The 25,446-nt window shown below is 34.9% G+C and overlaps 2 protein-coding genes across 6 annotated transcripts in view; one reads left to right on the forward strand and one right to left on the reverse strand.

Annotated features, from left to right (window-relative positions):
- Nucleotides 1-8,011, forward strand: part of LOC106672527 (protein expanded) — a 54,720-nt gene extending 46,709 nt beyond the window's left edge. For 2 of the 3 annotated variants that reach the window (XM_014404048.2, XM_014404049.2), the window contains exons 6-14: nucleotides 3,634-3,820; nucleotides 3,902-4,138; nucleotides 4,209-4,274; nucleotides 4,332-4,503; nucleotides 4,573-4,731; nucleotides 4,795-5,060; nucleotides 5,130-5,349; nucleotides 5,418-6,646; nucleotides 6,711-8,011. In XM_014404048.2, coding sequence (XP_014259534.1) covers nucleotides 3,634-3,820; nucleotides 3,902-4,138; nucleotides 4,209-4,274; nucleotides 4,332-4,503; nucleotides 4,573-4,731; nucleotides 4,795-5,060; nucleotides 5,130-5,349; nucleotides 5,418-6,646; nucleotides 6,711-7,217 — 3,043 coding nt within the window. In that variant the 3' untranslated portion in view covers nucleotides 7,218-8,011. Of the gene's footprint in view, nucleotides 1-186; nucleotides 285-3,633; nucleotides 3,821-3,901; nucleotides 4,139-4,208; nucleotides 4,275-4,331; nucleotides 4,504-4,572; nucleotides 4,732-4,794; nucleotides 5,061-5,129; nucleotides 5,350-5,417; nucleotides 6,647-6,710 lie in introns of those variants that run through there. The other variant, XM_024227300.1, reaches the window with a different exon arrangement.
- Nucleotides 8,012-9,338: 1,327 nt separating this feature from the next.
- The window catches only part of LOC106672528 (kinesin-like protein CG14535), a 347,817-nt gene continuing 331,709 nt past the window's right edge, over nucleotides 9,339-25,446 (reverse strand). For all 3 annotated transcript variants that reach the window (XM_014404053.2, XM_024227302.1, XM_024227301.1), the window contains 14 exons: nucleotides 22,731-22,925; nucleotides 15,814-16,002; nucleotides 15,590-15,725; nucleotides 15,315-15,477; nucleotides 15,079-15,250; nucleotides 13,919-14,422; nucleotides 13,734-13,858; nucleotides 11,705-11,831; nucleotides 11,525-11,644; nucleotides 11,193-11,472; nucleotides 10,964-11,137; nucleotides 10,523-10,593; nucleotides 10,322-10,463; nucleotides 9,339-10,252 (listed from right to left, as the gene is read on the reverse strand). In XM_014404053.2, the coding sequence (XP_014259539.1) occupies nucleotides 10,153-10,252; nucleotides 10,322-10,463; nucleotides 10,523-10,593; nucleotides 10,964-11,137; nucleotides 11,193-11,472; nucleotides 11,525-11,644; nucleotides 11,705-11,831; nucleotides 13,734-13,858; nucleotides 13,919-14,422; nucleotides 15,079-15,250; nucleotides 15,315-15,477; nucleotides 15,590-15,725; nucleotides 15,814-16,002; nucleotides 22,731-22,925 (2,498 nt within the window). In that variant the 3' untranslated portion in view covers nucleotides 9,339-10,152. The remainder of the gene's footprint in view (nucleotides 10,253-10,321; nucleotides 10,464-10,522; nucleotides 10,594-10,963; nucleotides 11,138-11,192; nucleotides 11,473-11,524; nucleotides 11,645-11,704; nucleotides 11,832-13,733; nucleotides 13,859-13,918; nucleotides 14,423-15,078; nucleotides 15,251-15,314; nucleotides 15,478-15,589; nucleotides 15,726-15,813; nucleotides 16,003-22,730; nucleotides 22,926-25,446) is intronic.

The raw sequence follows: 25,446 nt of genomic DNA on the forward strand, positions 1-25,446 counted from the left end.
ACATTTCGACTTTCTACGTTACAATATAACAAAAATGTGTGGAAATAGGCCAAAAATTAAAAATTTATACAAACTACATAAATTTCAAAACTATACTACTGTTTATTACTGTTACAGCTGTTTAAAGCGGTTGTTGATGACCTGCTGGATGATCAACACGATTTGGAATATAAACATTTACATATCAGAAAGAGAAAATAATGAAATACGGTCGTTGTTTCAATTGATCAGGCTTCTAAAATAGTCAGACGTGCTGGATTTGTAAATATCATGTACAGGGTACGGTACGTAAGCGATATCATCGATTTTACAGTATGCAGTCGACTGAACCATTTATTTTTCATAAAATCATTTCCATCGGCGTGTTCGATTGCTGATAGAATCCGTACTGCCAAAGCAAATTGCCCCTTATCCTTCATGGTTATCCAATTTCAAATGTTTCTTGCCCCGTGGGCCCGTGCTCGATTCCGGTTTTGACTTTAACCGGCCGGTCGATATCGGGTGTTAAATATTCAGTTACAAGGCATAAATTGCCCGAATAAAAGAAGACTTGGGTGTATTGTCGCATGGAATGAACGAAGGTGAAATTGCCGCCCACTGGCACCACGTTCATAGTTTTATAAATACCCCAAAATCCAACAACATTTGAGAACACTTCTAAATAATAATTTGTAGTCATGATGATGTACATGGATACTAGGAAGTTGGAGTTTTTTGTTTCTCAAGCACTGTAGCATATTGTACTTTCCTAGTTCCTTAATTCAGAGCACATGACTCGATCCTTCTCCTAGATAGTACTAGAGCTTGACTGTCGTTGCTACAATTCACTGGGTTTCTTTGTATCCCAGACATATCTCCATTGAGCGGTTGCTTCGCATCTAAGATAATATGGGTGGTTGTTTCTTCAACCTCATTGCATAACGTACAAATGGGGTCATCATTGAATATACCCACGTTGTGAAGATGTTTTCTCAGAGGCCAGTGACTAGTATATAGTCATATTACTTCTTCGAGTTTGGAGTTTGGCAGTCTTGGTAAGGGTTGTGTTAATGCATGCTTACTAGCACTTCTAGAGTTTATCCAATTTTTTCTTTTTTCGATCATTCTGTGATGGAGAATTCTATTTGTTTTTGTTATCCCAAGAATAGGTTCAGGGCTTACACGGTAGTGCAGGCCCTCCTCTGGCCAGTTTATCTGCCTTTTCGTTACCCTAAATTCCTTTTGTCCCTATACCCAAGATATCATCAGGTTGTTGTGTTTTAAAGATGTTGGGATGCATTTGATATAACTATTTTTTTACATGCTAATGCTTTAATAGCTGCTTGGTTATTTGATCTTTTGAGGATTTTTCTGTCCATGTATCCACTTTTTAGATTTTCTAAGGCGAAAGTGATAGTGGCTTTAAAGGCCGTGGTGAACTTCCTTAATGAGTTTTTGGGCTTAAACAAGAAACGCCTAATCTGTTTCCTTCGTTTGTTTTGGGACCACCATGTAGTGGCCACTTGTAGTTACCACGTTTTCGCTAGATGCCACTACCACTTATGGAATGTTCAGCCCGACGAATTCTTACCCATCACTAATCAACAATGACAGCAGACTCGTCAACCCGACGAGCTCTCACAAATCACTAATGGAACACCGCCGACGACAGCAAGGGTACTCGCAGCATTAGCCTGATTCTCGCCTTCTAAACACAGCCAACTTAGCTATAAACGCCAACTGCTTCTCTCGGCTAATTGCTGCACTCGAGTACCTTCGGCCTCTGTGAAGTCAACTGACTCACGGCCCCCGGACCTCAGACAACGGTCACAGACCACCACCAATGGCGCCACTCACACGGCGTTACGAAACAACGCCGGCCCTTTTCAGGGCCACAGAACTACGAGTCACTAAATACAAAATCATTGTATCTGATTTCTATTGGCAAAATAATTTATAAAATGAATGTTGGTAACACCGGTAACTGTAGTAGAGGGAAGTTGTTGCTTTGTTAGTTATTCCGCCGACACCTTAACACCTGCTCTTTTTAATGTTTCCGACAACAATTTCTTCCTGAATTCTTCTTTGTAGGCTGTTGTAAAAAGTATTTCCAGGATCATACAGTTATTCCCCATTTCTAAGAATGGGTGTCTGATTTTATTATTTACTTTTCTGTGCCCGAAATATTTAATTTCCATCCAATTCAATTGTTTCTGGGGCCTAAATAAACTTTTCCTTGCTTCTCCATGCATAAATATCGCCAATGAGGTAGTTCTAGCAGTATTTCTAGGGCAATTAGCGGGGTAGTTGCCCATGTGATACATACGTCTTTGTTTACTGCCTAATGTTTGGTTAGATTGTTTTTGCTGTGCTTTCGTTCACCAGATTAGTCAGAATTATGATACTTTGAGTCCTATATACTCGTATATAGCCAATGGGCCATTTTCGGTTTTAGTCTCCAATATTGCCTAGAGTTCTTCTAGTTGTCATTAGCGATATATTGCTTTGTGTTATGATGTGCTACAGGTGAAGGATCGAGGTTGATTTCTTATCAAAGATTTTAAACCTTGTAAGTATTAAACCTTGTTTTTAACTGCAGTATTTCATTACAGAAACAGAGACCATGTCTTTTTTACTGGTTAATGCAAATAGTGTGGTTATTTAGGGCTTTGCTTAAAATCCCCGTGGTGAGCACCATTGCTCTACCATGTTCAGTGCTCTTCTGGTTAGCTCTTTTAATGCTGAGGGGAATTTTCCCCTTATTAACAATGTCATCTGCATAGCCTTGGGTATATTCTCCTTCATTTCGTTTGCTTATGACGTCGTCTTCAACACATTCCACACAGGAGGATTTATGGTCATTGACATGTAGTCATCAAACATCGTTTTCTCCTCATTCCTCCTTGGTTTAAACATTAATAATTAAAGTTAAATAAAAGAAAATCCTAAAAGTTTAACATACATATAAAATAAGCACAATAATTGTGAGCGTTCTAAACTGAACGATTCTTGTCTTTTATCTGTTTACAGATGAAAGATTGAGCAGGAAAAATCGGTTAACCATTCGAAATGTGATCAGGCTATGCATCTTTCGTTAATGTTGCCCAAAATACAGTATACTTTTTTTTTAACTTCAGGAAGGAAAGTGGAAAGAAAACGCTCACTTCTATCTGACTGGAAATACATCTGTTAAAATAAATTGCAAAGGTTTGGTATTTAAAATGAGTCAGCACCACATCAAAGATGTACTCTAAAGGGTGCATGTTGTAAATTTAAATAACCAAATTTACTTAGTATAAACTAAATTCTGATAACCCCACAAGTTTGTACATCAGGGACTTATGCCTCAGTTGTATGTCTTACGTTCAAACACACTTAAAGGCTCTGGATTCTTGGACAAATTTTCCCAGACCATGAGAAATCGTGTTTTTGCATAACAGACCCACCTTACAAATTTTGAAAGACAAAAAGGCTGACCTGACGAAGTATTTGATCAATAAAAAGCACATGAAGACCAGAAATAACAAAACTCCGCAATTACTACCCAGCCCCAAATGCAATTTTTTTAAAATTTTATTTATTTATTTTTTTACTATATATAATTCTCTTTGTATAATTTTTTATTATTTTTAAAGTAAATTAAATTTTTATTAGGGATGAAACCTCAATTGAACATTACTTCACCCAGATCATGGGTAACGTCTTGGAGAGGGGTATGTTTCATCCATCAGTTTCCCATCAGGCGCTGTTCATCCTTGCAGGCCTGGCATTACAGGCTCAGCACGGTGACTCTTCCCATCCTGACTTCTATACCAAACCACAGAACTACCTCCCACAACAAGTAAGATTTGAAAATAAGATGTTTCTATTAAACTGAATTGAGAGAAGAAAGGATATAATTTTTACATTTCTGATGGTACAGTTAGTCAATTCCTGTGGGGGCTCGAGACTGAGCCACACCATAGCCTCGCTCCACAGGGCCAATTCTGGACTGACAAAGACGCAAGCGAGAGTGCAGTACATAAGAGAAGCCTCTTCTCTTGACACCTCTGCCATACCACATAACACCCACCTCTATAGACTACGATCATCCAAGCATGAAACACCTCCTGGAAATGTTGTACTGGCAATTTGCACTCGTGGAATAGAATTATACCAGGTATAATGATACATTTTGAATTCCCTGATTTACTGTCATTCTGCGTGCTAATTTATATTTTCTTTTTTAGGAAAATTCTCAAAAACCTCTCAGTGGTAACTTTTTATGGAATGATATTGGAAAACTCTGTTTTGATGTAAGTTTTATCTTTTATTTTCATGTTCAATGTTTGCTTATAAAAGCTGTCTTACAGAGAAAAAAATTTGAAATAAGGGGAGCAAATTGGGCTTCAAGCGAAAAGTTTATTTATTATGCTAGTAGTGACGAAAAAAGTAAACATCTCCTTTCCCTGTGCAAAGTTACACATCAGTATAGCATGGCAGTACAACCAAGACTTGCTCAAGTACGAGGACGAGAAGAATCAGGTTTGTCCAAAATAATATTGTGTTTTAATATTTAATGTCATTTTAATGATGTTTTTTCTTTGTAAACAGAAAGAAAACAATGTCGAGAGTGGCCAATGGAAATTGGAAAATATTCTAATCGGTATGGTGGGACGGGTGAGCAGAGGATATCCGTTATTTCCTCTACTTCGTCAACCACAACATCTGGAATTGTGTCTGACAGGGTCCACAGTCTAGATGAAAGTGAAGGTAAATTGCTAATCACTATTCCATTTCCAACTTTACCATTACCCAAAATATTATATTTTATAGACGATTTAGAGTTGGAAATAATGATAAACTCTCCACCAGCACCATCTGTAGAATCTCTGGCACTTGCACACCTTTGTGAGAGTAGCCAGAATTCTCCTGTTCCACAGACTACACTTGACGTAAAGCCAGTGGTAGACACTGTGGATAATTGCAACATCAATGTAGTCACCATGACATCTGCAACAACAGATGGTTCACAGTGTTCAAGTTCAGCTTCGACAGTTGTCATACAAAAACAACAACAATCTGTTGACAATATGAACTCGGTATATTTTAATACTATATAATAATTTAATTGGTTAAACACAGATTTTTAGTAATAGTTTATTTTTCAGGGAGGAATGGTCCCAAGATGTGAAAGTGTTACATCAAGTTTGGAACTTGGCTACAGCCACACAGCTCAGCATTCAGCATTGTCTGAGACCTGTGAATTGGACTATTCAGTACAATCAGTTCATGCTAGCTCTGGAGTTTATACTCTGGATGGAAGTTGTGATACTCATACAGTTGTAGAAACTGTAGCAAGCAGCAGTGGGATTGGCCTTGAATCTCAAGGTTTGTCAATTTAGCTGTACTTATTCTTACATTGCAAAGCAGTATGTTAATGTTTTTTGTAATAACAGGTCAGAGATCACGTTCAGGCTCACTTGTGAGTAATACTGGCAGCTTTCATGGCGATGGATCTGATCCATCTGATGCAGGAAGAGGAAATTTGCTGAGTGCTGAAGAATTATCCAATCTTATAGTACATCGGAGTCCTAAACCAAGAAGGGGAATTTATCCAACAAGGGCAACTGTTAGCTCAACATTAGATTCTTGTTCTGATTACGTGACATTGCCACCTCCTCCTATTCCACCACCACCCATTCCTCCCCCACGAGGAGATTCGGACAAGACTCAAAATTATGTGGTGCTAGAGCCACCCAAGCTACAAAGTAGAGATTTCTATTATTCACAAAACATGCTTCCTCAGATTATGATTCCACAACAGTACCAGTATATGTCGAACATGTTACACCCATTGAATTCTTTGCCATCGCCCAGTTCTGATGACTCTGCCACTAGATTTCTGACACCAAAACCTCAGATGAATATGTTGCCAAGTCACCATGGGTATCTTCACCAAAGCCATAGTTTCTCTCACCCAAATCCAAGATTTGACCCTTCAGCAAGAATGAAGTTAAATTCCAACATGATTCCAATTGTCGGCAGTAACAACTACTTGGATGTTAGAGGGTCATATTTGCAACAATACCATCCACAAACGCATCTTCTCCATTCACGACAACCACCACCGCCTCCCCCAAGGCCAAATCTTTCAACAGTTTACACAAGCCAAGTGACTCGTTCACAGATCGAGCAGTTCAAGCAACAGCTTTACTCTGATGCAGATTATGTAATGTACCCTATGCAAGATCCTGCTATTTCTAAACAAGAATATATAGACTCTAAAGTTGCTTTAGGCTACAGGCAAACACCACCACCACCTTACCCAAGCAGTAAGAACATTATGTACAGAAGCACCCCTAATGTTGCAGTAGCGAGTGGATACCTTCCGATTTATAATAAACTATCACATAACAAATTCGCTTCAAACCAAAATCTATCTGACTACTATCCTCAATCCTTTCTGTCTAGTTCTCCATTGTATTCAGCAGCAGCTAGTTACTCCTCCTCATCGACACATAGCCTTCGATTTGATCCTATTCATCAACCGATTCCTCCTCTTGCCATGCCTCCATCTTTTCACAGAACAGTGTCACATGATAACATTCTCAGCTGTGAAAGGCTGACGGTTGACCGAAGCAAATACAGAAGACCACCGCCTCCAGTCCCTACGTCAGAAATATCTGTAAGTGTTCATGAGGCAAAGTATTTTATTAGAACATGTTACATTAAACTGTTGAATGTTTCAGAATTTAGAAGCAAGTTTTGCTGGTATGGCTTCTTCAAGCAAGTCAACACCACGCAAGGATTCTGTCGTCGAAAAGAAAGATTCGCCACTCGATATATCTTCATTGAGAGAGAAGAGTCGTAACTTAGACCTTCCATTGATATCTGCATTGTGCAATGATAGAAGCCTTCTAAAGCAGACAAATGCTTTTGTGATGCCGCAACATCCAGGGGAGCAGGAGAGGCCTGTTTCGTGGCATGTTGAAACACAGAAGCATACCGATTTCACTGACACGGGAAAAAAATCAATCTTTTCAACACTGCTCTCAAAATCAGTCTCAAATCCATCAACACCTTCAAAAAACTCCAAACTCAAATACCCAGTGTCAGGACTTTCTACAAATCAAATTGTCAAAGCAAACAGGAAGACCATCAGCAGGCACAAACATCCAGAAACTAAAGTGTCTACTAAAGTGAACAGGAGCCAGAGTACTGGAGGTGCAACATCAAAAGATGGTTTACGCTATTGAAGATAATTTTTTAACTGCACTTTTTATATTTCAAGCGTTATGCCAAATGATTTTTTTAAAAGAAATTCTTTTCTCTAGATTATGTATTTTCAAATAATAATTTGAAATTATTTTAAAATTTACGATATGTTAGTAAAATTAGTAATTACTAAAATTAGCAAAAGAAAAGTGCAAAATAAATTGAATTACCTTTAGACAAAAACGACTGCAACATGAATATTGGTTTTATACTTGTGGTTTTAACATGAATATTGCAATTATACTTTTTAAAAAGAGTAATTGATAGATATTTTTAATAAATTTAAGATATTTAGGGTTTATAGCAACATACAACTCAGGGTGCCATTTGATTTAATTTGCTATCAATGTTATTTGTCTCTACCATTCTTTTCTAAATGAAAGATAATGGGGGATGATATTAGTTTATAATTTTAATTAGTTTTGTTAATTGGTAGGTTTTTTTAACTTCTTCGCCAAATTTGTTACTTATTCGACTTCTTTTTGTAAAATATTTATATTCGTGTGGGTAACAAATTTTTAGGTTTTAAATGAGAAAATTGTTTTACAAAAGAGGAATGTTTTAAAAACCTATCGATGCAAAATTCGTTTCGTTTCAATTGTTTATACTATCGTAGAATTTGTTTATATTATCATTAAATGAAATGACAAATTAGTTTTTAAACTGTTGTAGATTGGTTATGAATATTGATCATATTTTAATAATGAAAATGTGCAATGTGTTTATATTGAAGAAAGTATTGCTCAAAATAAATTAGTATTACTGCTCAAACGTTTAATGGCCATTGAAATATTTTCTTCTTGTAATGTTAATGGTGAATAAGACTAAATTCTACCAGCCAGGATACAAATTAATCCATATATGTATCTAGTAGTCATAGTTGACTGTATTAATTAACATAATAGGTCAACTATGACTACTAAATACATATATGGATTAATATAATAGTTATGGAAGTACTTATTTCGCTAACCCTCCCACACCGATTAAATGACATTTGAAAATATGGCAAAAAGAGGGAAAAATTTGATAGGTTGAAGGTTGAGATGAAGAGTTGGTGTCCGAGTAGATCGAAGATTAATTTATTAAGCCAAAGGTAGTGGGTTCAAATCCAACTTGTGACACTTGCTTTTTCATTCAAGTCCTTAAATTAAAAGAATAACTAATTAAAATACAAAATAATTTGTTGAAGTTGTGAGGAGTGGTCAAGAATAAGGTAGTTTGGAAAAACACCTTTTTCATTTTTTGCCGACGTTCCAACCTTTATTCAGGTCATCTTCAGGGCCTGGGTAAATTACAAAACATATGTTGATTGGAAAAAATACAATTTGTCAAATTCATGTTTCACAACACTTTCACACAACACCATTATGACACCACAAGAATAGCACGATACTTTGTGAGTATGAATTTCTTGTTTCAAAATTTATATTTACATCTCAGTTTATTTTTTCCAATCAACAAATGTTTTGTAATATGTATAAAGATGACCCAAATAAAGGTAGGAATCGGCAAAAATGAAAAAGGTGTTTTTCTAAACTACCTCATTTTTGACTGCTCCTCACGATTTCAACAAATTATGAAAGAACAGGTCACTAAGAAACACAAATACAAAATGATATTTAGCATTCTTAAAGACATATACGTATTAAGGACCCCAGTAGCCAATTGGTGGCAATCATATTTGCTATGTTAGTGTTTTGAGTTTGAATATCAGCATGGCCTTTGAAATTTTAATTGACAATAATACAAAAAAAAAAAAAAAAAAAAAAATAGTAAGTCGATTAACCCCTTATCTGACACCCAACACCTAATTGTATATTAACCCTCCTATATGACAGGAATGACTTAAGAATAGTTGATCTTTTTCTGTTATTATTTATGACAAAAGTTCAACAAATTGTTGAATTCAAAAGTGAAGATTTTTATTTGCGTATAATAAACAACAGCTAATTGCTTTTTGGATTCAAACTTTTCTTTTGATATTATAGTCAAATAATACTAACAAGAGGTAGTAATTTAAGGAATATAACAACAAATTTGAAAAAAACAAAAAAAAACAATAACTATATTTTCATAAAATTTTACAAATGACAATTAGTAAGTACACAAATTTACATTTTAATTACAAATTAACGTTAATCATTACATTACTTAATCTTTTTCATGCATGACGAGAGTTTTGCTCCCTGCATTACTAATATTTTTTTATTGTTTTATGTCCATTGATTTTCATTTTAGATCAGACCATATGCAGTTTTTGTGTATAATTTTCTTCAGGTTTCTTTTAATTTATAATTTTGGTCGCAAATATAAACATACAAATACAACATAACCACTTTCAAAGCTAGAATAGAAGCTTGACATTTTTACACTAAAATATCACATATAATTAATTTATTTACATATTAGTTATAGTAATTAACACATCTGTTCCAAATGACCGAAGTATGTAAATCAAAGAGTGTGAGAAAATTTCTTAGTTTTCTTTTAAGAATATGTCTTTAAGAATGACCGAAAGATAGATAATTTAACCTCTTTTTAAGCTAATTATTAAAAAGTACTAAAGAGTGAAATTATTGTTTACTTCTTTATAGTCAAAGATTCAGTTGAAAGACATTTAGTTTGATGCAGTCACAGTGTTTGAGGTAAGAACGTTTATAGAAGAAAATATAATTTTTACATTCAGCATTCCTACTACATTCCAACACTAATTGATTATATAAATAATTCGGGAATAACCACTTTGTAGATATTGACTTTTTTTCATTTACAAAAAAGTTGGTCTGAGATTTAAAGTAATGAAGATTCAAAATGTTGTATTACACAAAAACAACTTCATATTTTAATAATGTGTACACATTAGAAGATTGTGGGTTAATTGGTTGCAAAGTGTGAGGATCAGTTGTATATATTTTATACTGCCTGCGACTTGTTGGGCGTTTTGCTTGATGATGTCGCCTGGAATTGATTTCGCTTTTCAAACAAGCCCCCGTTTCCACTAAAACAAGAGTATCTACAAATGTTAAAAATGTAAATTAGGTCAGGCATAGGCATTTGTAGCAACAGCCAAAGCGTTACTCACAGCGGAGAAAATATACGATGTCTCGTTGCAGTAATTTCGGCTTTCAAAACCTTTTGTTCCTGCCCGATATCACGCCTTATGCATTTTTGAGTGTCATTCCATCCTTTCTCCAGCCTCTCGACATCAGCTTTACAATACTGAGCTAAAATTTGTTTTAGAAAATATATTTTAGTTACATTTTTGGAAAAAATAATTTATTACCTTTATTTATAGTGTGGTCGAAGCTGTTGGTAAGTTCACACCCTCCATTTTTAAGTTTTGCTCCATCAAAACTGAAATAAATGACATTTATTTGATTTTTCTTGTGGGGGGTAGAAGAAAAAAATTATTTTTTTCCTTTTTTTACAGTTAAGTAATAACAGAACTTTTATATTTTACAATTTAGTTCAACTTTTGTAATTTTATTGTTTCTAGTTTTATTTTTAAAGCATGTCATTATGTAAGGATTGTCATGAGTTGCCACGATATTGCCAATTGTATGCATTTTAACTTCTCATGGGTAGCTAAATTGACCAGAATCGGGGGACAATTATGGTAAAGGAAGGACAACACGAGGACTACTATGCATCACAAACCGGGAAAAATGTAGTATGCATCAAGCACCAGTTAAATGTTTGCTTAAGAATATGATGGTACACTCACGTTTCTCTTGTAATAGTGTACATGCTAGAGTTTAGAGGAGGAGGTACAGAGATGTCATCATCCTCATCCTTTCCCATATTCATTTCTGCTCCATTTCCAGGTTCTCGGTTGCACATGTCCCTCAAATTTGGATTCGAAGCCCCATCAGGATGCCTCAGTGATGAAATGCTTGTCCTATAAATCGAAACTTTATTCCAAGAAAAAATAAAAAAACAAAAATTCATTATACATTTTGCGAAAACTGTGAAATCTCGTGTCCTGCTTAGCCCATGCCATATTGGCCTCTTCTTTCACCTCCAGATTTACTTTACAATTGTCACAGAGCTTACTCTCTCCCGGAAAGTAAGCAGGTTCACTTGCTATGCTATTCACATCAAAGTCATTAGCTGTTCCGCTGATGAACTCCGAAAACATGAGTGATTGGCATCGTGAAACCGGTTTCATCTCGTTGACAATCCTCTTGGCGTTGTACAGATCATGGAGCGCAGTCAACTGCTCGTACTGTGCCACTGAACAAATAGTTGTTACAAATATGATATAATTATAATAATGAAATTTTACTTTTTTTAGCAAGGATATCGGCGTTGTTAGCTTTCGTCTTCTCCCATATGTTGCCGCCTCCAACCAGTGTTGAGTTTCGAGGAAACAGCCTTTCCAGATCGTTAACAATTGATAGTGAATCTGTAAATATCTTTATTTAGATTTAAATTAATTTAAAAATGAAATAGAGAATAAATTTACCAGTAAATGTAGACACTACGGTCAAATTCTCCTGACTTAGTATTCTTAATGGGTGCTCCTCTTGGTCCACCTCTGGCAAAGGGTTTTCAACTTCTCCCATACAAAGAGCGATATCCTCTTCTGTTACCTGAATAAAATGTTCATTAAACATTACAACTACATTCGATATGGACCAATACAGAAAGATTTGATTTCGATGAACTTTATTTTGTTTAAAATAGATTATCTTTTTAAATGTGTGGTGTTTATGACCGTTAGTAAATGGTTATTTAGAGATCGCGAGATGCGGTCTGGTATGACGTAGGTTTAGAAAAACATTTTCTTTATAGTGCCAACGTTTCGAACTTTATTAAGATCATCTTCAAGGCCTGGGATTTATAAACATTGCTTAAATTTTAAAAAATACATGTAGGATGTGAACAGAAAAGTGAATTAATAGAATGCTAGAAATTTTAGATTCACTCAGATTATTTGTACTCACTCAAATTGTTTGTTTTCTGTGTAGATGTGTCGTTCTTGTGTGTCGTGTTGAGAGAGAGCCAGTGAGATATTGATGTTTTATATTGGCTTTTGAAAAGATGGGGAAGGAAGTCGGGATAGAAAGATATTTTTATATGAGGAGTGGGCTTCTCTGAGGTGAAAGGAGCCCACAATGGGAAAGAATGGGTAATGGGTCGGCCTGATTATCATTTCAGGATTATATAGAAGGGGATAATTAGGGAAAGGAAAGCCGAGTAAATCTACACTCATCTGTAAAAAGTACAGCAGACCAATCATCCAAAGACCAATGGCTGTGTTCTCGAGCAAATGGGAGCCGTACAACTCTGTGTTTTACGGTCAATTCTGTTCGTCTTACTGGACGAAAAGCCATCAGTCCATACTGATTTAATCTTCTTCGAGGAGAAAGTTAAAAATTTGGACACCTCCAACTTCCTGGAGCTGATGAATCACTTGAACAACTATAAGGTGCTGGTTTCGCAGAATTCTCAAAGTCAAAAAACGGTCATCTTGTGGTTCTGTTACCCTAGGACTTTCAGAGCCGGGCCTTCAATGGTAGGACCCAGTTTCTCGAAAACGTCTAACGGCATCTCGCCGAGTTTCTTAGGGAACTCCGATGGCAATAGCCGCATACTTGATGGAACAACAGTACGGTGCCGGTTTCGCAAAAATCTCAAAGCCAAAAAACGGTCATCTTGTGGTTCTGTTATCCTAGGGCTTTGAGAACCGGGCCTTCAATGGTAGGAGCCAGTTTCTCGAAAACGTCTAACGGCGTCTCGCCGAGTTTCTTAGGGAACTCCGATGGCAATAACCGCATACTTGATGGAACAACAGTAAGGTGCCGGTTTCGCAGAAATCTCAAGGTCAAAATACGGTCATCTTGAAGTTCTGTTACCCTAGGGCTTTGAGAACCGAGCCTTCAATGGTAGGAGCAAGATTCTCGCAAACGTCTAACGGCGTCTCGCCGAGTTTCTCAGAGAACTCCGATGGCAATAGCCACATACTTGATGGACATCCATCATCAATAAGTGCCACACCATGCGCCACATCCTTAGTACTACGTGACATTTTTAAGTATAAAAATTGAAATTAAGAAAACAAAGATGAAAACTAAACAGTTTATGGCTTCAGAATTCAAATGAGACTGAGTATACATTTTAATTTCCGTAAAAAGTAAACATTGAAAAATCCTTTATTCTTGTTGTGAATTAAGGATTAAGTGTGTTTACGTCTAATTTATATTCTCCCTTTAAAACAGCGTAAACAAATATTTATTAATAACAACAATGAGATAAATTAAGGACAGAATTTTCTTTTATCGAGAAAAAAAAAATGAATTGGGTGGAATTTTTTGCCTATCAGTTTATAAGGACTGTTCTTCCTTACCACTTTGAAACATTCGCCATTTTCAATATGCATGAAATTGTACTGGAGTGTGTATAACAGGATTAATATGAGGGCTAGTGAAAACATTATTGATGCACACACTCTAAATATATATGAAAAGTATTTTAAGATATTTAATTAATACCTGGAGGCAACAATCTTGCATTGGAACCGGCTCAGCTGGTTCTTCCACTTCTATTATTTCTACTTCCATGTCTTCATCGTACTCCTGATCTACACCAGAACACTCCAGCTTTTCTAGTGGGACTACTAACATAAAAAGCAAGCACAACAATTATAAGAAAAGCCTTTCAATTCATTGTCTAATACCTTTGTTGACAGGTAGTAAATGTGTGGTTTGGTTGGAGCTTCCTTCATCCTCTTGTCCGCTGGCTCGTCCTCTAGCCTCGTCTGTCGATCGGAACTGTTCCTTGTGGTGCCTAGACTTGCCGACATGCATGCTCTGGTTTTCGACCCACTTTCGTATCATGTTCTTCTTGTGACTGTCCATGAAACCGTAATTATGCCCATTAGAAAGTTTGGGCCCGTCGACCCAAGTCTCTTTTTTCTCCCTGCCCAAGTGTATGTTGCGACCTTCGGTGACCTTCGACTTGAGGATCCGTGGACCGTCGATCCATTTCTCTTCTCTAGAGGTTTTCGCCTGCCTCACCGGGGAAGACCTTGTGCTGTTGGGTTTTGTGGCCTTTCTCTGTGTTGGCTTTTCTTCTGGTGCGGATCTTTGTGGTGAAGCCGGGACCGATCTGGAGACGCTTTTGATTTTCTGATCTACTAAAGATCCTCGAAGTGCTTTGCTCATAGCGCAGCGGTTGTCACCTATAATTTTAAAATATGATATAAACACAATTAAAATTACGTACATTACATAAAAATAAAATACATTAAAATGTACAATTAAGCATATAAAATAGTATTGCTAACACATTTTTCCAGTTTGAGAGTATAAGCAATCCATACATTTTGTTTTAATTATGTTGTTATTAACTGAATAAGAAGAAAGCAAAACATTTTATTCAGGAAAATGCTTATTTTTGAATTACAATAACTAGGTTTCAGAAATTTAATATCAAAAAGATGCATAAGGAAAGCGTGATGTTTATAAAATACATAACTTTTCTAGTTGCCATACAAGTTTATTATAGAGAGAATGTGTGAGAATGAAGAGATTAAATTCATAGTAAATTATGCAATGATAAAAAAAAACACAGAGTACTGATATAGATTGGCTATATTTCTTCAGTTTTTCTTAAAATCTATAGTATTTTAATTTTTATTGAACTTTTCCATATTCTGGCTATCAGAATTGCTGATTATCAGTTGTATTACATTTAAAACTTGACACATTCTAAATTTTTTATTGCTTTTATGTAAAATTTGCGTACTGAATTAGTCAATTTATTATTAATTAATTATTAGGTAACCGTTTTCGTTCTTCTATATCTAATAATAATATCAATATAAGTACATCCTACCAGAATTAAGACTAGGTAAATAGACAGGCGGATGTTCTCCATCGGTTTCATCTGTTGGTCCAACGTAAATGACCGTATCGGCGGACTGTTCGCTACTGGAAGGATCAATGTCACTACTCCCTGTCAACCTGCACCCTTCTTCACCAGCTATGGCTCCGCCGTTTGCAGGAAACTAAACGAAAGACAAAAGTACTAAAAACTGAAAATTTACCAAGAAAATACTTTTACAGGGTTACCTTAAATCTCTTCCGCCTCATTCTGTGAATCCTGGAAGCGAGATGAACTGTGGTAAGGGTGTCCGTGTAACAGGATTCTTCTGGAGAGACGTGAGCAATCATGGCAGCGTGGCATGTGAGTGAGCCAAGACATTCTTTCAACTGCTGGCTCAATTTGTGTTCTCTAAATTTGGATATATTATCATTTTAGCAATACATCATCAAATCATTTGAATACCGAAAATTTTAATTGTAATTTTTTAATGTAAATCCTAAAAATCATATTATTTTATTACCTATGAGGTATGTGCTTTTGACCATTGAAAATCGCTAGAAGAACATTACCAATACCAGAAAGAGGTAGACCAGTGCCTTTGCTTCTTTCACATCCTCCAAGGTCTATTAGATGCAGCCTGCTCCTGCCTCCTGCGACTGGAACAATAGAAAGATGAGAACGTGCATAAGAACCAATTATTCTTAGTATAAACATAGAATAATCTAAAAGTCTTTGACCAGTTACCTCCACCTTTGCCGGCTACGCTGTACTGATAGACGTGCAGTGTATAGAATAAATGAGATTGTTCTGATGATCTTACAGTAAGGGCATTGTCGAAAAAGAAACCCGCCTTTTCTGGGGTTGGCGCCCTTAACTCGCAGTAGTTCTGAAGAGCTCCCTCACATAAGTAGATCCCGGGTGACTGTTCACATTCTGCAATAAAAATATTGCAAGTTACCAAAGCGACCACAGTTAATGTTCAAATTATCATATTAACAGATTATTTCAACAAAGTAACATAACTAATTTTTTACCATTTTCTTAAATCAAAGTAGTTGTTTATAGCAAATATAAGGTAAGGTGATAATAATGCTTAAAACGATTCTTCATGATTTAACTTTTATTGATCAATTTTAGTTTGGTTTGTTGAATTGCAAAAAAAATCGCACTGCAAGGTATGGAATAAGACTTCATAGTTAGTTCCGGCTTTACTTGGCGCATGAATATATTGTAATTTTTTTCACATGAAATTGACAATGACTGTGGCAAAAATATGAAAAGTTAAACGTAAAAAGAAGTGGATATATTATCTAAAAAACAAGAAAAAACCTATTTAAAAATAGAAAAGAAAACTTCGAAAAAATTAAAGTTGTTCAATTATTAAAATTGAAATAACATTGTTAATGTTTTTATAATAAACAAAAGCTAATCCAACCTGTAGCCATTTGAGAGTCTCGATCTATTACTAACTCTGCTTTTATATGGAAACTAACTTAATACCCCAAAAATGCCACCCTCATACGCGTACTATTTCGAGCAAAACCTTTGAAATTTAATTTACCATCTACGGCAATCACTGTCCAGAAGTGCTTCAAATTAAGGAAATAAGAAGATAATTGATTACCAAAAATTCTTGAAAAAAGCTATGAATTCAGTCAGTAAAAAATATCTGAAGGGATAGTAAACGACATAGACCAGACATCTTGGATTAATTAATGATCACATTGTGAATATAAATTTTCTGTGAATATAAAAGTCATAAATGCCTACAACGACAATTAGCAGAAATGGTAATGATAAAAGCACTCATGGTATGACAAAAACCAACAATAAACCGAAAATTAAAATTTTTACTTTCTTTTCTTACCAAGAATCATACTCCTAGATTCGAGAAGCACTGCTGTGAAACAAGCAGAACATCATAACGAAAATCAATGAGTAAAGGTCAAGGGTGATCTTGTTGATAGTATTTTTTATGAGTAGCATTTTAACACTAACCCTAGATATACACATAAACTGATAAATTTTTATGCACTATTTACCGACCAGGCCAAAACAGTAAGAATATCAATAGAAAATTGTTTTAAATAAAATCCTTTCTTACAGTGTACTTTAATCATATTAAACAACCAAACATCTTCATCTTGCTGCATCTGTGCATTATTTGAAACAATCCAAAATTCTTAATAACTGATATTTTATAGTATCAGCAACTTGTTCAGGAATGCACGTGCAACATTTGCCTTTCTACCAATCTATAATAAATTAATTAATAATTAATAAGTAAATTATTTTTGACGTCGTGTTTAAACTTTCTTAACATAAGCAGAAAGAAGTAATTTTTTTTAGAGCAGAAGTAATATAAAAATGTTCAACCTAATTATTTTCTCCAAACGTAACATTTGACCGTTTATAAATTGACAATTTAGCGATTCTATTTCGATTTCTGCTGTTATAAGATAGAATTTTTGTTCTCTTATTAAAACGGAAGGCTCACGTTACCGGCCTTTTCCTTTACAGTGATCTCCGTGTTTTCTAGGCAGTAAAACATTACTGCCTCTTCCAGGGCCGAGAGAGGGCTTGGGCGGGATAGATAGGGGCAAAATACCTGATGTTCTTATACTTGACGCCGCACACTTCATTACAATAAACCCCGTGGTAACCTCCACTTTAACGACAAGCCGACGGGTAAAAAGTTATCAACATCCAACGGTTAACTGACAGGGGTACAAATCAAAAAAACAATAAATTTGTAAGGAAACATTTCCTGTTGGTAATAATATGTATACTCTCTAATAATAATAAAATCATCCCCCATTATTACAATAATTGCACAAAACATAAAGGTAAATCTACTGTAAGAATAATTTAATTTCTTTATTGTTTGCTTTTGTCAGCTTTCGTCAGTCCATTTTTCAAATAATAATAATTATTTAAACTGGAAGCAGAAATCGCTTTCATTTGCTGTAATTTCTTAATAAACGAACGTAAAAAATGATTAACGAATAATGGAAATATGGATTTCGTGCGTAGTAGACAATTGCTTAAAATAACTTATTTCGTCAGTATTACTGTAATTCGTCTGAAACAAAGAAGTGCTTGCTGAATGTAACAATCCAGCAGGTTTTCCCAAGTTTTTGATACAAAAAAGTGACCAGTGGTAACCCACCTTACATTGCAAATATCCCAAAACCGTTGCTACTTTTTTAGATGTCAAGTTTCGTCGACGTCCAACGTCACTATTTGTATTTCAAATGGGAAATCAAAATTTTTAAATTTTTTTGAGACACTAGTCTTTTTTTGACAAGAATGTGTACCACAAATTTGGAACACCTCCAAAATTGACGGCTTTAGGATTTTTGAGACAATTAAAAAATTAAGTAAATTTCATACAAAATGTTTATTAAACGCAAGTTTTCATTTCCTTTTTTCCCCATGAGGTCTGTAGGAAAAGGAAACAATTAACATGATAATTTAATTTATTGTTTAAAGTTAGGTTTTAAAAAATCTACACAATTTTTTAAATGTTTTTATTAAATTAAATTTTTATTGTTCTACCTTTTTTTTATCAGGTACAGGATGAATTAAAATGATACTCTAGGTAAATCAGGTTCTGAACGAAAATTTCAATATCTCCGGAACAAATCGGTGAACTTTAGAGTATCTGGTATCCATTTTTTGATTATGAAAATTATTCGAAGTGTGTGAAAAAATAGAAAACATTATATTTGAAAAAAGAGCTAATCATCCGATAGGTTTAATGCGCCAAGTTATTAAAATTTTAATAACACCAGCAGATTCTACGTGGAAAATAACCTTTGGAACGTAAATAGTTGTACAATAAAATAGGCAGCGTAAAACTGAAAGGCCGTGTCGTATAAAAGCTCACACGGTATTTTGATGTAGTTATAAATATTCACTGACTAACTCATAATGTTGAAGATGTATTTTGAGGGAAAACTTGTTTAAGACCGTTCTTTGAATATAAAACAAGACTTGAAAAAAATTCAAACAAGATCTAGCTTTTGAAAAGTAGTTCATACAAACTCTCGGGTGAAAGGCTGTGCAAACAAACATATTGATGAGAAAATGTATAAAAAACAAAAGAAAAAAACCGTTCTTAAAGCATATACTTATAAATCAAATTACGCAATAAATAAGCAAATGATAGGTAATCTATTAGGTTCAATTGTGGTACGTATCTTCTCTATCATAACTCTAAAAAAGAGAAAGAAAAATCCAAATGTTAAGAAATGTTCAAAAAGTGTACTTATTATTGTTGTTTATGAAATCTTCATTGGGGTGGAAGAGTAAAGAAAATGGTTCCAGATATTTTATCCATGTTATAAATTCATCTCGAATAATGTTTTAACAAAGACGTTAACGACGTAATTTAAAGGGCATGACAGTGGCTCCATAATCGTGTCTAGGCCCATGGCATTCCCAAGTTATGGCACATAACCCCCTTGGGTTTTATTAAAGAAATAATAATAGTTTATGCGACGGAGACCTTATGTGTGGACACTAACCGTAGGGCATTAGGCCCACGCCATCACTAAAATCGGAATTACAGAAGAGGGTTTACCTCAATATAGTCAGGGTTTCGGTAAAAATCTTACAGATTGTCTACTCGACATGAATACAGAGAGCCACCCATCCACGAGGGGAGATAACAGAAAGGAATTGACCGCCTTCGGCCAAGTAATCATAACTTTTTATTCCCCTCCTGGCTCTGCCCGACGGCGTAGATATCGGTCTTTCATTCTAAATACTAGCCCGGAGTTGAGACTTTAGCTAAAAGGGATTTGCCTTTCTGATTGGGAATCTGGAAGGGGATCAACACGAAATCTGCCAAATCAAGAAAAACGACCTTTCCCTCTTGACGTATACATAAATAGCGAGATTTCCTTTTCTCTTCACACATTAAAGAGACATTTTTTCTTTCGCTGTCTACTGTATCAAATAAAATAATCAAAGAGGATTATGTATTTAAACTGTTATATGAATGTTATATGAATTGTTCAATTAGTCAACATAATATTTACATACTGTAACTGGTGAGTCAGTTTTAAAGGTACTACAGGGAAAAAGCGTTAGTTGCATACAAATTTAACTCATCTGTGCTTTACCAATGTAAAAGCAGAGGCAAGTAAGATTTCGACGAACCATAGGAAATATATGCATCGGGCTTTTATGTTATTTTGTTGTTCTTAAGTCAAACGTAATTCAGTTTTAAATTATTTCGGATTTTTGTACGAGGGTATTTAACACAAAGTTATATGAACCCTCGGGGTGTTTTTGAAAAATAAATGTGTAGTACATATTGATATATTGATGTTATTTAATTCTTTTATCAGGTCTAAAGAATTGTTGATACCGAATGTAGGTTTGAATTTCGTCTGGGTTTTAATTATTTTGTCAATTGTACTTGCAAGTTTATGGCATGGGGAATTATAAAAGGATACTACTGGTCTTATAGGTTTGTTTTCCTTATGAATTTTAATTTTAATTAATTCTCTACACCGTAATATAAATTTTACATTGGAAATTGGCAAAGATGGATGTTTGAACTTTTTAGACCTAAAACTGTCCATAATAAACAACCTAATAGAAATAGACGTATATAGAAAACCCACAACTACAGACACTATGATACCAGCGGATTCTTCCCACCCATGGTCCCAAAAGGCTGCTGGTTTCATTTGGCTCATAGACCGGATGTTAAAACTTCCGCTAACACCTGATAACTATAAAAAAGAATTAAAAACTATTAAAACCTTAGCAAAAAACAACGGGTATCAAGAAATATTTATTGATAGGTTGCTAGTTAAAAGAATAAAAAAATTAACTTTAAACGAATCAACAATAGGACTCAGTCACCCCACCACAAATGAATCAGTAGGTTTCCGTTGTTTGCCATACATTGGTGAATTATCGGAAAAAGTTAGTAAAATTTTTAAACAAGAAGGTTTTAGAATAGCTTTTAGAAGTACGGGTTCACTTAAAAACATCCTCTCAAAACCTAAAGACAAAGTAGACAACTTGGCAAAAAGTGGGGTTTACCAACTCAATTGTAATGATTGTGATATTAAATATATAGGACAAAGCGGTAGAGAAATAAAAACAAGAGTAAAAGAACACTTGCCTAAATCGAGCAAATTTTCGGAATTTAAGGACCATCTAAAAGAAACAAAACATAATTTCAATTCAAATTTAAATACAAGAGTGTTACATAGTTTCAACAAAGGGAAAGAACTAGATTGGTTTGAGAAATTTGAAATTAAAAAATGTAAAATTGAACATGGTGATAAATGCATTAATAATATAACAGATTTTGATCTACCTCCCATTTTAAATATGTACATAAATAATATCAAACATCCAAATAATTAATCTAATTATTTTAATTGTTATTATTTTTATAGTAATTTATAGTAATATTAAGTATTTATTATTCTAATATTTATTTGTGTTATAATTTCCGCGTTTCGCACGTTCAAATTGAGCGTCATTAAAAAAATCAGCTGATAATTGGAACGTCGCGTTGGCGGAGGTATCAGCGGTTCACTTTGGCAATTCATGTCGAGAGACGTGGTTGTGGAAGTCCTTCAACCTGATGATGAGCTAAAAGGCTCGAAATCCGGATCGTTGCAAAACAACTTACTTTTTACCTTTTGGAAAGTATTGAACACCACACTCACTCCATCATTTATCATTTCTATAAATGTGTAGTGATTAGTGACCGTTAGTGGATGATTATTTGGAAATCGTGAGATGCGGTCTGGTGTGACGTAGGTTTCAGAAAATGTTTCAGAAAACGTCACACCAGACCGCATCTCACGATTTCCGAATAATCATGAAAAATAAATGTTTATAAGTATGCCTGGTTTTAATGCAGGGCCGCAGGTTAGAACCCAGGACTTTTACCTTATAGTCAAGTGCGCCGTGTCAACCCCAAACCGATGCGGCCACCAAAGCCCCCTTTTTCAATTATTGTTATTACTATTAGTATTATTTTTTTAAGGGGCATCCGACAGTCTGGTCATTTCAGCCCCGAGCGCATGCGAAATACAACAACACACACTCAAGTAAATACATTCACTTATATGCATTGCATTCATTGTATTTAGTTGATGGGGTACTCAATATTCCTCCATCAACTTGCATACAATAACAAAACAATCTAATTGGGGTCGATGGGATACTTTTATAAATATTCCGCCATCAACCAAATCACGTAAACAGCTCGTGGGGAGAGGGGGATGCTATCCCACCATCAGATCCTACCCATTCATTTTAATTAATACACTCACTCATACAAAACACATATTTTGACTATTCAATAAAAAATGCCAATTCCCATAAAAAGCGGAACAGGGGACCCTAAAACTCGTTCTTAAATTTAAAAACTTTGTAAATCTGGTGGCATGCCTACAATGACACGCCTCTATTATGTGGGACACATAAAGCAACCTTCCATTTTTATTATTAATTGTCGATGTGAAATAAAGAAGATTTAATTTAATAGGGTGCGTGTGTTTGTTGTGTACAAAGAAGGATAGTTAATAATTATAAATAAATACTAAAACTATTTATTTAAAAAACCACAAAAGTTGATAAAATCGTTGTTATCATCATAATTAAAAGAAGAAAAAAATTACCTGATGCGTGTTGGCTCAAGAGATCTTTAAGCATATACGATGGTCCTGCCACTTCTACTGCAGACACTCGGACCGAGAACCTCGCACCAGTTTTCTGTTTTTGTTCTGCGATACATTTAAAAAGCCAGGATATGGCACACGGAATCACTCCCAACTGGTCCGCTTTTGGCTGACCAATCATGGTGTTGGATTTTCCTGAAATAGAAAAAATTAACTGAAATCGTTGGGGGTTACTACACGCCCGGCAACCTCAACCTCTACATCAAGGCATTGTTAACAACGTGAAGCATACATGACTAACTCGTCTTCAAGTTTACTCGTTACCGGGCGGACTGCTCTTATTAGAAACCACCTGCCAGCCTCACGGGCCCTCTGTTTTGTCAAGTAATGAATCCCAAATACTCGTGCTTTCTCGTTGCGCGCAATAAGCCAAAATAAACAATAATGGCGGAACGTTACAATTTAATCCCAGGCCTTTCATTTGAACAAACAGAATAAACTGTTTAATTACTGGGTAATAAAACACTTAATGACGTGCGGTTAAAATGAGCGACGGTGCTCATCCTCGATGGGCCCGGCCTCCGCCTCTAAAAATGAAATTACAACTTTCGTCCTAATTTGAAATTCTACGTTGAACATTTTTTATACCTGAGATTATTTTTCCATTACGCTTCCAATAGCCGACGAAACAGGTTGAAAGGTTTTTAAGTCCATTCTTGTTGAATATTAAACTTTTAAATATCGCACAATTTTTACATGAAATTACAACGATACAGTGATCGAGGTTGTGGCCAATATTGGAGGTATACCAAACATTAGTAATGATAAATTATTTTAAGTAAAATGGTTGGTAGTTTGATTATTAAAAGATGATAACTCTTCTGATCAGAGACAAAGGGAACAAAAGATGATAACAATATGTAAAACATATTGTTGGATCCAAACTAAAGTGCACAAAAATGAATAGGGATATAGCCAATTCTGTTGTATTTAATTTTCGTAGCATTTTTATTTTTATTATAAATTGCATTAAAATTGATTAGAAATTAGTATGTTTTTTATTGAAGGAATATTTAATTAAGGAATTTTGAAGAGTAACAAAATAAAAGGTTTTATTTCTTTATATCCTTTTAGTCCTCGATAATTTCTTGGACATAACGGATTGCGGTGAGGTTTCCTTCAGCAAAGTACAGTTCGTCCTCCAGAGTAAATCCCAGCCCACGGCCTCCTCCAAACTGCACTGAAGGGTCACCAAATTATTATTATTACTATTATATAACTAAAATTAATAGAATAAGTATAAATTCCAAATATCCCTATTATTTTTGAGCAGTTTAGATAATAATATTACAACATATTATCATACTGTCGTATGTCTCTTTTTTTATTCCACTTTTCTAAATGTTTGGCAATTAAAAGATAAAACATGAATATTTATTATTAATAAATAACTCATCATAAGTTAGAAAAACATTACGACTTTTGATTCAAGAATATTTCAAAACCTAATTAGGGTGATCAAAAAATGATCATTTATTTAGTTATTACTGTATATAAAAAAATGACTTGAGCAACACCTACAAATTTGATAGATCTTTAAGACCACGATGCAATGGAAAGAGAAGCCAGCCAGTGTTTTGTATTTGGGCCTAGGGTCGGGTCAAGATAGGAGGTCACGAGGCCATCGCAGTTTTAGACGGGGTGGAAGATTATGAGGAAAATTATATCTTAGACCTAGAATGAAAATTTTGGACTTGTGTTAAGATCAAATCCTCCTCGGACGGGAAGTTAAGGTCTTTGTGAATCTATGTGCTGATGTTGAAGGATTCGGCCGAGCCCCACAACTCAATTTCTTAAGTCCAAATCGGTTTAATGAGTGTTTTGTAAGCGGTTAGTTTGTTACGTGCTTAGTTTAAATTTTGGTTCATGTAGACGTCTGTGTTTTCATTGTATTTAAGTTATTGTTTTAGTCTTGTACATGAGTTTCATGTAAATATGGTATCAGTAAAGCCCAAGCTAGCGGACTTGGTTGGATGGAAGGATTATTTTGATATTCATGTCCACTGGTGGGCAAGTCTAATGTAACTTCACGCTTTTTAACTCGTTTTAAACTTATTCGCCAAAGGGTGTACTGACCGTTAATGAGATCCAGGATTTTTGGTATTCACTATAGTACCCCTATATAGAAAGCTTTTCTTTCTCCGCTCCCTTCATATTTGCAGGATTTCTATATTTCAATAATTGAGATAAACGAATTTAGAAAAATAAATAGAAATTAAATGAAACAAAAGTAAATTTTACACTTACTTAATTTGAACATAACTGAGTTAAAATAAATTAAAATTAATTTTATTAACACAATTTTCAGTGTGCAATGTTAAGAAATCAAGTCACTTAGATGTAATGATCGTGGGTGTCCGTTTGTTACCACGTTCTTCAGAAAGTTGGAACGTGTTGACTCATGGAGAGGAGCATTACATTTGTCGTCTTCCTCCAGACCGAATCTATGTAGGGATGCTTCATGCGTGCCGTTAAGCTTATGTTCATTGTCTATTTCCACTCGAAAGTGTAAGTTGTGTCTAGAAATCATGGTGTGAAAAGATTTTTTGGTGTGCTATGGTTAGTACTATTTTCCTAAACACTTATCTTATATTCATTTATGTATTTTCTCAGCATTTTAACGTTCTTTTTCTTGTGAGCTGTTTCGTAAAGGACA

This window comes from Cimex lectularius, unplaced genomic scaffold (genome assembly GCF_000648675.2).
Source record: "Cimex lectularius strain Harlan isolate CLEC.00 unplaced genomic scaffold, Clec_2.1 scaffold130, whole genome shotgun sequence".
In the NCBI taxonomy this organism is placed as follows: domain Eukaryota; kingdom Metazoa; phylum Arthropoda; class Insecta; order Hemiptera; family Cimicidae; genus Cimex; species Cimex lectularius.